This window comes from Drosophila persimilis, unplaced genomic scaffold (assembly GCF_003286085.1).
Source record: "Drosophila persimilis strain 14011-0111.01,24,50 unplaced genomic scaffold, DperRS2 tig00000868-arrow-arrow-pilon, whole genome shotgun sequence".
NCBI lineage: Eukaryota > Metazoa > Arthropoda > Insecta > Diptera > Drosophilidae > Drosophila > Drosophila persimilis.
The window spans coordinates 49,273-64,488 of record NW_020825365.1 but is presented as its reverse complement, the minus strand read 5'-3'; the positions used below and the strand labels follow the sequence as shown (position 1 = coordinate 64,488).

Genomic DNA, 15,216 nt, shown 5'->3' with positions numbered 1-15,216 from the left:
TAACACATCATCAGGACCTCTCCACTCTCTCTCCCCCGCCACACCAAAACAAAAAGAATGGAAAAACTACACAGAGGCTGGGGCTTGGTTCAAAATTTAGTTTATTTCGATCTTTTGCATGACAAAATCGTATTTAGCCTGTGCTCAGGTTTTTAATTGACTTTTGCTGACGAGCCACGAGTCCATTTCCTTGCCAAGGACGAGTTGAAGACACGAGAGGAGCAGAAGCAGAAAGTCAGAGGGGATGTGACATTGAATTCGCATTTGATGCAAAAGTTTATGAAGTACATAAAGGGGTGGTGGGGGGGGGGAAGAAGCATGGCTTGGTCGACCATTTTCAGGACATTTAACGCTGACATTGACATTGACAAGGTACGGTGCGGGGACTGTATCACACTGTGCAATAGGCCCCAAACAGTATCGTATTGTCCCCGACGCAAATGAATAATTAACTTGGCAACATTCACCTTTACCCTGCTCATGGTATGGCATGGCATTTTATTGCCCAAAAATGCCGTCAAACTTAATATTATTTTATTTTATTTCAATTTATTTTATAATGCTGAGTCTGTCTGAAGCACTTCCTGAAAATTGTTATAATTATTTTGTATTGCCAGCGGTTGTGGCTTCCTCGCATCGGGATTGCCATAGCCACCGCCTTGTGGTTTAATTAATTGCGGTCACTCTCTCTCTCTCAGCGACTACCTCCACCTCCCAGTACTATTTGTGATATCCTTACGGTCGTGCCATCGCTTAAGGACCATTAAGCCTTTCTTTTGCCTGTTTTGGCCTTTGGTGTGCTGTTTTAACTCGTTCTTTTCCATCGGTTTCTTTGTTCTTTTTGAAATTTGATTTTATTTAACCACCACTATTCACCACCCCCAATTGAAGGGCATAACGCATAGCCCAGCGGATGCAAAATGGCAAAATTTAGAAGAAAACGAGGGGGAACGTTGCGAGTTGCTGCGGAGACCGCAACTCTATATTTATATCCGATACTTGGTCAGTATGGCTCTCCTCCGGCAGACGCCGCTAACATTAAACGACACGACAATATTGCAATATTGTGGATGCAACAGATTTTTGTCCTTTGTGGGGGCGGAAGGTGGTGGGGCGAAATTTGGAGATATACGTTTTATATCGAGATCTAACAGAAGTCCGGACCATGAAACCTGTGTGTTAAAGAGAGACAGAGCGAGAAAGAATGAAATTGTTTTCTGGATTCTGGCTATAATAATTATACGATCTGTGTCAGATTTTGCACTTTAGAAGATATAGCTGTTTTCTCGTATCTTTGAAATTATGGATGCCTCAAATTTTCGCCCTTTGTGGAGGCGAAAGTGGGCGGGGCAAAGTTTTGAAATATTTTCGTAACAGTGACATATCACAGAAGTCTGGATCCAATACATCGTTGCTCTAGCTCTTATAGGCTTTGAGCAATAGGCGCTGATAGGGACGGACGGACAGACAGACAGACGGACAGACAGGGCTCAATCGACTCGGCTATTGATGCTGATCAAGAATATGTATACTTTATGGGGTCGGAAACGATTCCTTCTGGACGTTACACACATCCACTTTTACCACAAATCTAATATACCCCAATACTCATTTTGAGTATCGGGTATAATTAAGCAACCATTTCCACCCAAAGGAAGCGTCTGACTGCGTTGCTGCTTACTAAAACGGCGGCAATTACTCCTCCGAACTCTGCGCCCTTTTATATCCCTCTCTGACAGGCTCTTTAGCCGCCACAGACGAGGCATGACTGGGGCTTGCTGTTGTTGCTGCTTCGTTGAATTTTTACGCATTTCTAATGAGGAGTTGCCTTGTCGCGACGCGACATCATAAATGTGCCATCCTGACCCAATCCAATCCAGTCCCTATCGCTCGCCCTCTGTAAAGGCATCGTAAGACTCCGTTGCGTGCTGTCATGCAAGAAAATGGTCGCCAGGCTGCACATTTTACAAAGCGTTAATGAGCACTCGGATTGCTTTGTATTTGCATGGGCGGATGGATAAGGGCGTATGATATGTGTGCACCCAGAGAAAATATAACTGAAATTTGTAATATTTACATTTACATTTTTTTATTTCTGCCTAAGAGAGTGAGAATAGAAAGAAAAATGGGTTTAATTTATATTTTGAAATTAATAAGAATATATTTTAGTAAAAAGTACGTTCGTATTTCATATTGAAAATAAATTATTTAATAACAAATATTTTTGAAATATATTTAATACATATAATATAAAACGAAGGGGATCGCTGTGAGTTCCTGCTGAGGCCGCAACTCTACATTTATACCCGATACTTTGTCGGTATGGCTCTCCTCCGGCAGCCGCCGCGTACATTGAACCTTGTACATTGTGCCTCTGACCACTATGCGCTTATAGGCACGGACAGACGGACAGACGGACGGACGGACAGGCGGACAGACAGACATGGCTGAATCGACTCGGCTTTTGAATATATATGTATATATACTTTATGAGGTCGCCTCCATTTTCACCAAAAATCTAATACATATACCCCTATACTCATTTAAAGTATTGAGTATAAATAATAAACTAAAATATTCGGCTAAAATATATTTATATAATATATATTTGTATTTTAAAGTTTTTTATGTTTTGTAAAGACCCTAAAAGAAAATTCTAGACATTTGTGAGTTGAACTGAGTTGTAAATTCGAACTGATTTTTAAATTTGTCTCTTACTGTGTGGATTTTTATTCGTTTGGCAGACATATTTTGCGTTATGTTTGTTAAGCTGCCATTTGATGTACGCCTTGAATTGCAGTTTGAACAATGGTTTTGCCCCTCAGTTGCTTTGCATAATCAGAGGAATACGCGCTGCTGCTCCTCCTCGCAATATTGGTTTAATAATCATGTGCCCCAAATTACATTGTCAGCCCCCGGAACACGCACTGGAATGGAATGGCAAATGTTGACAGTGTCCACTATCCCACTGCCACACAGTTGCAATCCACAATCCTGAATCCCGATAGCAACCCTCAATTCATTTGATAATCAAGTAAACGCAGGACAATGCACAGCAATTCCCAATTAAATTCTCTCGGGGGCAGACAGGCAGACACATTCAAGGCAGACAGACATAGAGACAGAAACAAATAAAATTTTCTAATAAATAATTTATGAAACAATAAGCCACAATACCAGCAAATTGAGTGTAAAATCGAGAGACCGACAACAATGGTCAGTCATTAGTTGTTGCAGCAGCAGCAGTGGCAGCAGAGTCAACTTCTGTTCCGTTGACTGGTCTATCGTTCCGTTCTGTTTAGCAACTGTTGCCAAGAGTAGACCCAAAAAATCAACAACGGCCAAGAGCCAGGCAACAGACAATTCCATTTGGTGAGTGAAAATACTTTGATTTGATTTCAATTAAGATGAAAGTCAGGCAACAGCAGGAGGCAACAACAGGAGGCATGGATTCAGAAGATAACGCGTCAAGCACGAAAGACAGACAAAGAGAGAGAGAGAGACAGACCGCAAAAACGGTACTTGAATGGATATCGAGGCATGCAACACTGAGTGGCATTTTGGTTAGGTTTTCGCTTTGATTAAATGTCAAATTGCAAACCGCAAAGCGAGTGGCACTTGGGGCACATGTGTTTCTGCCGCGCGTTGTGGCGTCGTGGCATTGCCACGCCTTCTCCACGCCCATTTGAATAATTGAGTTTGGCGGCAGTTTAAACGATTGCCAGCTGCCTTTGTTTGTATTACAGTTCATCTTCTTCTTCTTCCTCTTCATCTTCAACAACAACAAAGCAAGATAGTGGAGATGGGCGGTGATGATGGTGGGCGTAGTTTTATTTCATTTGGTTGCTGGTTGGTACGTGTCCTGAATGGGAATGGGATTGTTTTTGCTAAAGGGAAATTGTAAATGGAAATGGCAATAGCAATGGGATTCGAAGAGTCAGAGTCTGAGTCGAACAGCATTTGTTCTTTGAGTTGGAATTAGAATGAGAATCAGACAGCAATCTGTTCGGTCAGCCCACAACATGCTATGCCATGCCACGCTATGACATTTCCTCCCACTTGTGTTTATTCACAGCAATTAGAGAGAGATAGAGAGACAGAGAAAGAGAGAGATCATGTAAGCCCCGTCTCTGTCAATTAGCTAGAAACGGCGGTGACAGCGAGAGTCCGTTTGCCACCACTCGAATTCCAGGGGCTGAAAGCAAAACCGTACGTGGTCGCAGGTTCATTAAATGTCCCAAACAATGCTGAGTGTAGAGTGGTGGAGCGTATCGGGACTCAGTCACTGCTTAATTTCCTCTTAAAGTTTTTTTCACTGCCTGCCGCTTAGGCAAATTCATTTCCCCTTCCAGATCGATAATCTTCTAAAATTTTCTCAAGTGGCAAACCCCCTTTTCTTGCATGTCATCTCAGAAGGCAACAGCAAGTGGAGTAAGTGGCATTCGTTTGTGGCTTGATCTACAGATAAATTTAAACAGATACACACACACACACACAGAAGCAACAGCTGCAACGGCAACAGCAATAGCTGCAAAAATGTTGTGGGTGTTAACAAGGCAACAATCAACCAGGCAGCAACAGGGGACATGGTTGAGGGTTAAGGGTTGGTCGGTGGAACACTCCCAAGAGTCCTCCACCCTCCCCCTATCATTTGGCTTTGTTGACAACGCTTCATTCATGCCCCATTAATGAGGTTGAGGTTTTGCCCCAGCATCATCATCAGCATCAGAATCATCACAATTACTCCTTCTGCATGGACAAGGACACGGGCACCCTGCTGTCCGGTTTTATTTACGAACTGCGTTGCGATTTCTTAACTGCAATTGGAGAGGCTGGTGCTTCTTCTGTTCCTGTTGCTGCTGTTTCTGGAGTTTTTTTCCTCGGTTTTGCCACGCGCTCGCTATTGCGCTTCATTTTTGTGAAGAATTGCTTTTGCAGCTTTTGTCGTGCACCCTACATACACATAAACACTCACAAACACACACCCACATGTTCCGGCACAACAATTCACTCTGATAGTCAGTTCCGTGACATGAGTAGTGACATAAATGAGTGACATAAATTAACCGGAAAAATAATACAAAAGGAAAAGTGGAGAAGCGACACTTGTTATTTGACAAGTATTTTCAAACATTTCGATTTCAGGGGGTTTTTCTATGTCTTGTTTGGGTTGTCTCTGTGGAGCGTGTGATAAATCTTGGTGTACGTTATTTAAAGCCCGTATTGGAACTTTAACGCTAATGGAATTCTGATCAGTTTTCACTTTCATTAGCATGCAAGAGACGAAGGCGATATGCGATATGCGATATGTCCCCCAGGGTACGGTCTGTGAGTTCCCGTGTTTTTATACGCGATACTCAAAATGAGTATTGGGGTATATTAGATTTGTGGTGAAAATGGATGTGTGTAACGTCCAGAAGGAATCGTTTCCGACCCCATAAAATATATTCTTGATCAGCATCAATAGCCGAGTCGATTGAGCCTTGTCTGTCTGTCCGTCTGTCAGTCCCCTTCAGCGCCTAGTGCTCAAAGACTATAAGAGCTAGAGCAACGATGTTTTGGATCCAGAATTCTGTGATATGTCACTGCTACAAAAATATTTCAAAACTTTGCCCCACCAACTTCCGCCCCCACAAAAGGCGAAAATCTGTGGCATGCACATTTTTAAAGATACGATAAAACCAGAATCATAAAGAATGACCATATCTTTTAGACTGCATCAAGAAAACAATTTCACTTTTTCTCGCCCTGTCTCTCTCTAACACACACGTAGCATAACCGGCTTTAATTAGAGTAAAACATTAGCGCCTAGATGTCAGAGACTATAAAAGCTAGAGCAACCAAATTTGGTATCCACACTCCTAATATATCGGACCGAGACGAGATTGTTTCAAAATTTCGCCACACCCCCTTCCGCCCGCGCAAAGAATGAATATCTGGGGATATTCACAAATCTCAGAGACTATTAAGGCTAGAGTAACCAAATTTGGTATCCGCACTCCTGTTAGATCTCACTATAAAACGTATATCTCAAAACTTCGCCCCACCCCCTTCCGCCACCACAAAGGACGAAAATCTGTTGCATCCCCAATATTGAGGATACGAGAAAACTAAAAACGCAGAATCATAGATAATGATCATATCTATCAGATTGCTGGATCAGATCAGATTATTTATATAGCCAAAAGGAACAAATCAATTTGCAGTGGCTACGCAGCGCCCGACGTCACACTCAGACTGATTTTCTGTCTCTCCCGCACACACTCTTTGTCGTGTCGTTCAATATTAGCGGCGTCTGCCGGAGGAGTACCATACTGACTAAGTATCGGGTATAAATGTAGAGTTGCGGTGTACGCAGCAATTCACAACGTTCCCCCTCGTTGGTTTTGGATTTGGGCTCCCCAATTTCGCGCTAATTAACTGTGTGCCAGCTACAGGCAGGCGCCAAGTTTTTGACAGCCTGGAAATTTGCCAGCATAAGCAGCCTGCTGCAAATAGCAGCCTCCTGCTTTGAGCAACATTCTCCTTCTTTCTGGGTCTGGAACTGGCACTCTGTGTTTTTATGTGTGTTGATGTGATCTCACGCTCGTTACCAACACCAACAACAGCGGCAACAGAAGAAGCAGCAGCCGCAATGGAAAAGTTACAATTTATGAGCACATTTATGCAAACCTGTCTGCAGAGCCATACCCACGGTCGTGGTCCCCGGACAAACACTTGTAACCCTGTTTCTCCTGCTCATCCTTCTGCTCTTGGTCGTACATCTTCCACCGAAAATCATCGCGTTTCCCCGTGATTTGGCTGCATGTAATGCAATGTTGCTGTTGCTGTTTACTGTTTTGCTGTTGCCTGGCATTTTGACAGCCTCAAGCGGCAATTAATTTTCATTTTCCCCCTCCCCTCTCCCAAATACAATTGAACATTTTTCCTCTGCTTCACTCTCTGTGCTGCGCTCATTTAGCAAGTCAGGAGTTTTATTTGGCGTAAGCATATTTCCACATATCATCCCCGCAACCCCCACGCCCCCGTGCAATTATCCTTCCAATCCGAGGCGGAAAACTCTCGGAAGTGCACTTCAATGAGTTTTTATAAACTTTTTCAATGTTTCAACGAGAGATAGGGTAAGGGCTAGGGCTAGGAAGAGAGACGAAACGAGACGAGACTTGACCAAAGTTTTCCAACTAGAAACTTGAATGACTGCGTCCACACAATGAATCCCTCAGCATAGTCCCTTATTTCTATATGACTCAACAAACTGCCAACAACAAATGGGAATTGCAAATGATTGCCCCATAGCATGTGGCAGAGGCAACTCCAGTGGAACTGCAATCGAGCGAAACTTTCGACAATTGAATTGCGTTTGTGGGTCATTTCATTTAATAATTCCATTTCCTGGCGGAAAATCCAAAAGCCACATGACTCCACTCTAAGACTCTTCGTTCACCCATTCGCACTTCTCTCCCGCAATGAACTGCAGTCGTTTCTGTTCCCTGTTTTTGTTCCCCCCCTTTTAACGCTGACTAGCTCCCGCAATGAGCTGCAGTGAATGGCCGATAAGCTCTTTGCAAAGCTTTCTGATTCGAGGGGCACAAATGAAGAGGAGCTTAAGGATTCAACAAAGCAACCAACGACCCGACCCACCCACACATCAGCAGCTCCGCTCAGAGCTTAGTTCGGGCTATGATGAGTGGAGGAGAGTGAAAGCAGTGCTTCAGTTATGGCTATTCTCTGCAAATCGATGATTTCCATGGCAGATGCATAATCTATGCAGGGATATACTAAATATATTCTATTGTTTCAGGAACTCTATGGTGAGTAAAAGTAACATATAACATCTAAAAAAAACTCTGGGCATAAAAAACGTTGGCTGAAAATCAGTTTTTTGGGAGTTTTTCTCCTTTCGGCATAGAAAGCAGGTCAGTCTAGAGGGCACCCCGAAAGGACTTTCTTTGCATGCCATCAGGCGACGCAAGCACTGACACACTGACACATTATTTTCGCCTTAAAATCATTCTCCGCTTGACTGTTCAGCCACACTTTCGGCGCAGCGCGGCTTTCATGTGCGTGTGAATGATGGGGGGTTTCAAAGGGGCTGTACTGCTGTGGCTGGAGGTTGGGCTGGGACTGGGACCGATGCTTATCGTAGGCAAATTTATGGGACGAACTTAAGTACGGTGTGAGCCGGTGATGCCCATTACGGTTATACTTTAAGCGAAACTTTCTCTCCCTGTACACCAACGTATCTCTCCCCCCTTTTTTGTGCCTTTGGCCTAATGACTAATTATAATTTTCTGCTTGTTCTGTGTATATTTTCATGTTTTTGTTGTTGGCGCGCACACAGCTGCAGGAGGACGCAACGCAAATAATAACAACAGTTTTGAATTATGGCCAAAAGTTAATTAAAAGCACAAAAAATACGGCACATAAGTGAGGCTTAAACCAGGGAAAGCGGGAGCCATAAATCAATCATAACAAGAGAGAGCGACAAAGACAAAGAGCGCCAAAAAAAGACAGAGAGAGAGAGAGCCAAAATATGTAGAGGCTGCATTGAATGTGTGTGCAAAAATCCAATCGCAATGTCAATGCCTACTATTTACATGGCCAATGAAAAATGGCCATCAAATTGAAAGGCATAACGAGCAAAGCGAACACACAGCACAACAATATGGCCCAAAGCCACGAGCAACAGCAACAAGCAGCAGCAGAAGCAAACCATATAAAAGAACCATTCAATTTGGAATGACTTAGAGCGGCTTACGAGTGTTCATTGAACAACAAAAGCATTCAGCAACCAAAAGAATACAGCGTACACACTGCGTATGCGTGATTAATTGAACTTTAAACACACACAGAGAATCACACAGAGGGAAAGAGAAACGAGAGAAACAGGCTGTCAAAATGTTGCCAACCAACGTGATGACATTCATGAAGAAGGTAAGTGGCAAGGACGAATGGACCAAGCCAAGTGCCAAGGGTAGCGACACTTCCATTTTTATACCCGATACTCAAAATGAGTATTGGGGTATATTAGATTTGTGGTAAAAGTGGATGTGTGTAACGTCCAGAAGGAATCGTTTCCGACCCCATAAAAAAATATATATTCTTGATCAGCATCAATAGCCGAGTCGATGGAGCCATGTCTGTCTTTCCGTCTGTCCGTCTGTCCGTCCGTCCGTCTGTCCGTCTGTCCGTCCCCTTCAGCGCCTAATGCTGAAAGACTATAAGAGCTAGAGCAACGATGTTTTGGATCCAGACTTCTGTGATATGTCACTGCTACAAAAATATTTCAAAACTTTGCCCCGCCCACTTCCGCCCCCACAAAGGGCGAAAATCTGTGGCATCCACAATTTTAAAGATACGAGAAACAAAAAACGCAGAATCGTAGAGAATGAGCATATCTTTTAGACTGCAGAATCTGAATTGGATCGTAATACTATTATAGCCAGCATCAAGAAAACAATTTCATTTTTTCTCGCCCTGTCTCTCTCTAACACACAGGTAGCATAGGCGGCTTTGCTTAGAGTAAAACATTAGCGCCTAGATCTCAGAGACTATAAAAGCTAGAGTAACCAAATTTGGTATCCACACTCCTAATATATCGGACCGAGACGAGTTTGTTTCAAAATTTCGCCACACCCCCTTCCGCCCCCGCAAAGGATGCAAATCTGGGGATATTCACAAATCTCAGAGACTATTAAAGCTAGAGTAACCAAATTTGGTATCCGCACTTCTGTTAGATCTCACTATAAAACCTTTATCTCAAAATTTCGCCCCACCCCCTTCCGCCCACACAAAGAACGAAAATCTGTTGCATCCACAATATTGCAGATTTGAGAAAACTAAAAACGCAGAATCATAGATAACGACCATATCTATCAGATTGCTGAATCTGAATCAGATCAGATCATTTTTATAGCCAAAGGAAACAAATCAATTTGCAGTGGCTACGCAGCGCGTGACATCACGCTCAGACTGATTTTCTGTCTCTCTCGCACGCACTCTTTGTCGTGTCGTTTAATATTAGCGGCGCCTGCCGGAGGAGAGCCATACTGACTTAGTATCGGGTATAACTGTAGAGTTGCGGTGTCCGCAGCAACTCACAACGTTCCCCCTCGTTAATTAATGAATATATAAATCAGATCCAGATTCAGAGACAGATTCAGATTCGGATTCTGTTTCTGGTTGTGTCTGTCCCCCTCCATCCTGTCACAGACAGATGCCTCGTAATTTATGCTTAATTTTATTTTATTTGTGCCATTTGTGATTTTATAATTACTTGACCATGCAGCAGCATGCGGCATTCGGGGTGCCGGATGCGGGATGCCGGCATGCGACAATATGCAATGTACATTGCGGCACTATAAATTTAAAAATACACCAAATAATGAAATTCAACAAAAGCAAATGAAATTGAAAATTTCAAATTGAAAATTAAAATTGAGGAGGCGAAATGAAAAGGTTTTTTAATTGCATATACATAGAGCCCAGCATGAGTACAGAGTAAAAAAAAAATGATCCCATCTCGAACAACTGAATCATGTGCTACTCGCACACGATCAATATTTCACACTGTCTACAAAAACAGATTGTCAACATTCTCATGTTTGAGCTAGAGTCATGATCCAGTCGAGCTGTCAAAAAAAGCATGTGTGAGTCCAATTCCCAGAAAATGATTTAGATGCACAACACAGCAAAACCAGAAAACTTTTATTCAAAAACATAATTTTTTTGACCATGCCGTCGTTGCCTAAAAAGGAGCTTCTCTTTTGCAAATTGGTTGCTTGCTAGGGAAAAAATTCTTTCGGAAGAAGCCGACGATGCTGGTGTTGCAAATATTTTGCAGCCTAATTTTTATAATATCGTATTACATATGCATATCGGGTTTTTGTTAGGACTTTGATCCATAGTCGGGTTAACAGTCGAATTTTTGTTCACAGCTATAGCGGCACATAAATAGCGAATTACTCCGCGGGGAAACTGTGGGCAGGTAGACTTCAACAACCGCAAGTACTCTCATAGCAGTGTCAAACCATCCCTTGTATAATTATCTGATTATAACCATTGTTGTCCAACATGTTCGTACAAGTATGTAATGCAGAAGGACGTGCGATCCTTCTGAGCTGAACAGATCGTTGAAGCTATTTTTCAAACAGGATTCATGAAGAAACAACAAACTTTTGGTTGCTTGTTTAGTTGGTTGAGTGGAAGGGGGGAAGGCTGGGATGGACAAACAAAACTTTTTAATTAAAAAGCCCTTTAAATGCTTTTGATCGCCTGGCTGATTTCTGCGCCACTTCCTGTGGCTGCGCTTTCCTGCTGTGTTTATACCCGATACTCAAAATGAATATAGGGGTATATTAGATTTGTGGTGAAAATGGACGATTGTAACGTCCAGAAGGAATCATTTCCGACCCCATAAAGTATATATATTCTTAATCAGCATCAATAGCCGAGTCGATTCAGTCATGTCTGTCTGTCCGTTTGGCCGTCCGTCCGTCTTTCCGTCCCTATGAGCGGCTAGTGCTCAGAGACTATACGAGGTAGAGCAACGAGATTTTGTATCCAGACTTCTGTGGCGCCCACGAGAAAATTAGAACGAATGACCATATCTACCACATTACCAAATCTAGATCAAATCGGATTATTATTATAACCAAAAGGAACAAATCAGTGCAGTGGCTACGCAGCGTCCGACGACTCATTCTGACTGATTTTTTATCTCTTTGTATCGGGTATAAATGTAGAGTTGCGCTCGCAACAGCAACTCACAACGTTCCCTTCGTTCTGTTTGTAAAACCGGAAAAAAACAAAAATGGATACACAGCAATCGAAGCGGTTCAATTGTCCTGCGAAAGCACCTGCCTTGTTGTTCCTTTTCCCTTTGTTTTTTTTGGAAATGAGGAAATTATACAAGAAGTCGTCTCCTGTGGGCAGTGTGAAGCCAAAAATAACACACAAAAGGAGAAAAGAAAAATGAAAAAAGAGATTGGAAAAGAGGGCGATGGAAAATGAAAGGCCAAGATGGGGAAAGTGTAAATTCCAAGGAAATTCTCCATTTAGCATAAAATTCTTTGCAAAGTTAATAAAAACCAAGTTGAAAATTAAAAGAAAAGCGGCAAGCGGTATAGAAAATGCCAGCTGACAAGCAAATGCCAAGCAACTAAATGCTGCAGATTTTGTTGTTGCTAAAAGAGAGAGAGAGCGAGCGAAAGAGGGAGAGAGATAGAGAGAGTTTGGCAAAAGTTTTGATTAGACGAAATGAAGCACGAAATCAAAGCGGTCTTGGCAAAGATCCAGTCGTTGATATTCTCTTGTACCCAACTCAAGACTCTCAAGACAATGATGATGATGAGAGTCTGAGAGCCGTTGGCAGTCTGTTAGCAGAGAAGTCCGTTAGGAAAAGGATTTTCGCACAAAGTTTTTCCCTCCTCTTTGGCACATTCAAAATGCCTAACAGCCAGGAGGGGGAAGGACTGGACTGCACAGAACACATCAAAAGGACAAAGTAAGTGAGGCATGAATGACATGGATACACGGAGGGGGCAGACATCAGATGGAGGAGATGGGAGGGTGATGCTGCAGTTTATTTGCAGCAATTTTCTTAACATTGTTCCCTGATGTAAAGTTCTCTCACTCCGACCGGCCATGCTATGCCATGGATCGTCCTCGTCCTAATCCTTGCGGTTGCTTAATGTCTAGCTGTGGACTCGCCTGTGGCCAGACACTGACCGACCACCACCAGCGCACACACATACCCTCCATTCGGCCGTACTCTAGCACCACACTTCGCCTGCAGTTTATTGTGGAAGGAAAGAAGGCAACAAAACGTATGGCTGCTGCAGCTCACAGGAAACTGCCTCGGCGCGTGCCTGCCACAAATATACATGACCTGAACTTTTGCTAGCAACTTTTAAGTGATTTATTTTCACTCTGTGCCTCATTTCTTATTGATTTCCAACTGCTGGGCGACTCTTTGGTGCCTGCTGCTCTGTATGCAAACAGTTTCATTCATAAGAAAAGATCCTTTCAGCTGCCAGCTGCCAGCTTTGACTAGCGTCTTTTATATGGCATACTTTGCGGCCATAAAGGGAGCACATACTGCCAAGCCAAAGTATTGTTTTCGCCGCCATGCCATGCCATACCAAGCCATTTCACTATTGCCTTGGCACTGGCAGTGGCAGTGGCAATGGCAGCAACTGTAGCAGCACTTAAACGCCAACTCGCCATAATTTTCGGGACTAAACATGAAACTATTTGCGGCTTCGGGTCATAAGACCCTGGAAGCCCCGCAGACGCAGACAAAAAAAACGAAAATCATAATGACAAAATTAACACGGTAATAATTGTGTATGCAGGAAAAGCGACAGCGCCAGAGGTTGCGTGGTGAAAATGTGAGGCAAGAAGAGCTGGCTTCACTCTTGCTGAAGAAAAATGGCCACAGCCACTTGAGCATATAAATTAAGTTGGAGGAGAGCCACAGCCAGAGCCATGTGAAAAAGGTGTGTACTCGTGTCGCTAGCTGCTGCTTCTAATTTGTGATGAAGGAGGGGTGAAGGGGATCCCTCTAAAATATGGCCACCAAACGAACAACTATACATTACGATGATTACACTAAGATTTCAAGATGCAGAGGGTATAGAGGTGGTGGTATACTAGAGATGCTTGAAGATGCTGGATGCCAAGGCAAAGGTAAAGGCAAAGGTGGCGATGGCTAGAAACATAAATCCGCAGCTTAAATATTGCCAAGCTCCCGACATCAAATGACATCATCAAAAATGTAGCAGAAAGCGGCCATAATCTGACACGAGATGGCGCTTAGTTCGTGGCTGAGTAGGAGGGGGAGGGGTAGCGCAGCCTCCCTCTCCCCATCTTATTTTTAGGAGGCCCAAAAGGTAGGCAACCGAAAATGATGCAGCCGAAAGCACTTAGCGTAATTTGCGCCAGCAGTTTCTATCTCTGTGTTTATTTATTACAATCTACATGTGTGTATTCTTTATAGGTAAGAGTGTGTGTGCCTTGGCTGGGCTGTTTGTTCCGGTTTCCTCGTCGGCGCTTTGGCAAATATAAAATTTCCACTTCATAAAACGCTGACAGAGCAGAGGGCAGTGGTGGGACCACTTATGTTTTCGGCCCTTTCAATTGTTATTCCTCTCACACACACACGCGCGCGCTTTTTCTTGCTTTCACTCTCCCTTTCTGCATTAAAAAGAATGACTGAAATTTTTGAAAGGCTCTCTAGCAGCAGCCGTAGGGACGGGGGCAGCATCAGCCGGTTTCTGTTTATGTTTCGGCTTCCCTTCGTTGTTTAATCAAAAATTACTTTCCACACTTTACGATTTCTGGGCAATTTGTTGCGCCTCACCGCCAGCAGCAGGAGCAGGTTTTTCCCCGGAAAATCAAAGAAAACGCCAAGCATGACGTTCCACCTTGCCTGGACGAAGGACTGGCTATGACTGGTCGGAAAAGCGTAACGGAAATCTGAAAGGACTCCAAAAGGTGTCTCCAGGGTGTTTTCCCCCCAATGGAAGAGCCATAATCCGCAAAAGGGAATTACATCATCCTAGTTTTCTTTTCTAGATTTCTGCCTTCTCCAATAATCTTTCTGCAAATGATTTTGCACAAAATACAAACTTCAATCATCTGAGTCGTGTGACCCACTGAAAGGGAACAGTTCGGCCTCGAATTAAAGCTTTTCCACAGAAATTATGAAATTAAACAAAAAAAACATACATTAAAAACTTACATACAAAACTTTTAGCTGATGGATGACTTCTGTAGGAAAAATTCTGCCCGCCGCCCCGTTTCGTTGTCGGCTATCCAAAATATTGGCCAAAGCCAAAACTGTTCTATATATTCTTTTTCGGTTTTGCAGATGGTGGCCACCGATGAGACGTCCAACGATCGGCAGCCGCATGGCACGGACTCGGGCGGCGCCACCTCCAATACGGGCGCCTTGAACAAGATGAAGGCTACGCTCTCCTCGTCGCTGCTCACCGTAACGGACAAAGGTAAGTGTTTACCACCTCACAGGTGGTCCTCACAGGTGGCTGGCTGTTGGTTATCCTTAGGCCTCCACCACCAAGTGGTGACATACATCCAGAAAAAATCAACGCGAGTGACCTGCTAGCATTCTCTGGCTTACGGCGCACACACGCAATATTGCCGCATACGCTTGTTTCCATCACAGTGTCGCGTCTCACAGCAATGCATCAGCAT

General features: G+C 43.4%; 1 protein-coding gene and 1 long non-coding RNA gene across 3 annotated transcripts in view; both read left to right on the top strand.

The window, feature by feature from the left end:
• Positions 1-8,707, top strand: part of LOC113566736 — a 30,723-nt gene extending 22,016 nt beyond the window's left edge. Inside the window, exon 3 of the long non-coding RNA XR_003409212.1 lies at positions 8,342-8,707. This is a non-coding gene — a long non-coding RNA (uncharacterized LOC113566736). The remainder of the gene's footprint in view (positions 1-8,341) is intronic.
• A 5-nt stretch (positions 8,708-8,712) lies between these two features.
• LOC6602727 (regulating synaptic membrane exocytosis protein 2) overlaps positions 8,713-15,216 on the top strand; it is a 40,345-nt gene continuing 33,841 nt past the window's right edge. For both annotated transcript variants that reach the window (XM_026993680.1, XM_026993681.1), the window contains exons 1-2: positions 8,713-8,934; positions 14,873-15,008. In XM_026993680.1, coding sequence (XP_026849481.1) covers positions 8,899-8,934; positions 14,873-15,008 — 172 coding nt within the window. In that variant the 5' untranslated portion in view covers positions 8,713-8,898. The remainder of the gene's footprint in view (positions 8,935-14,872; positions 15,009-15,216) is intronic.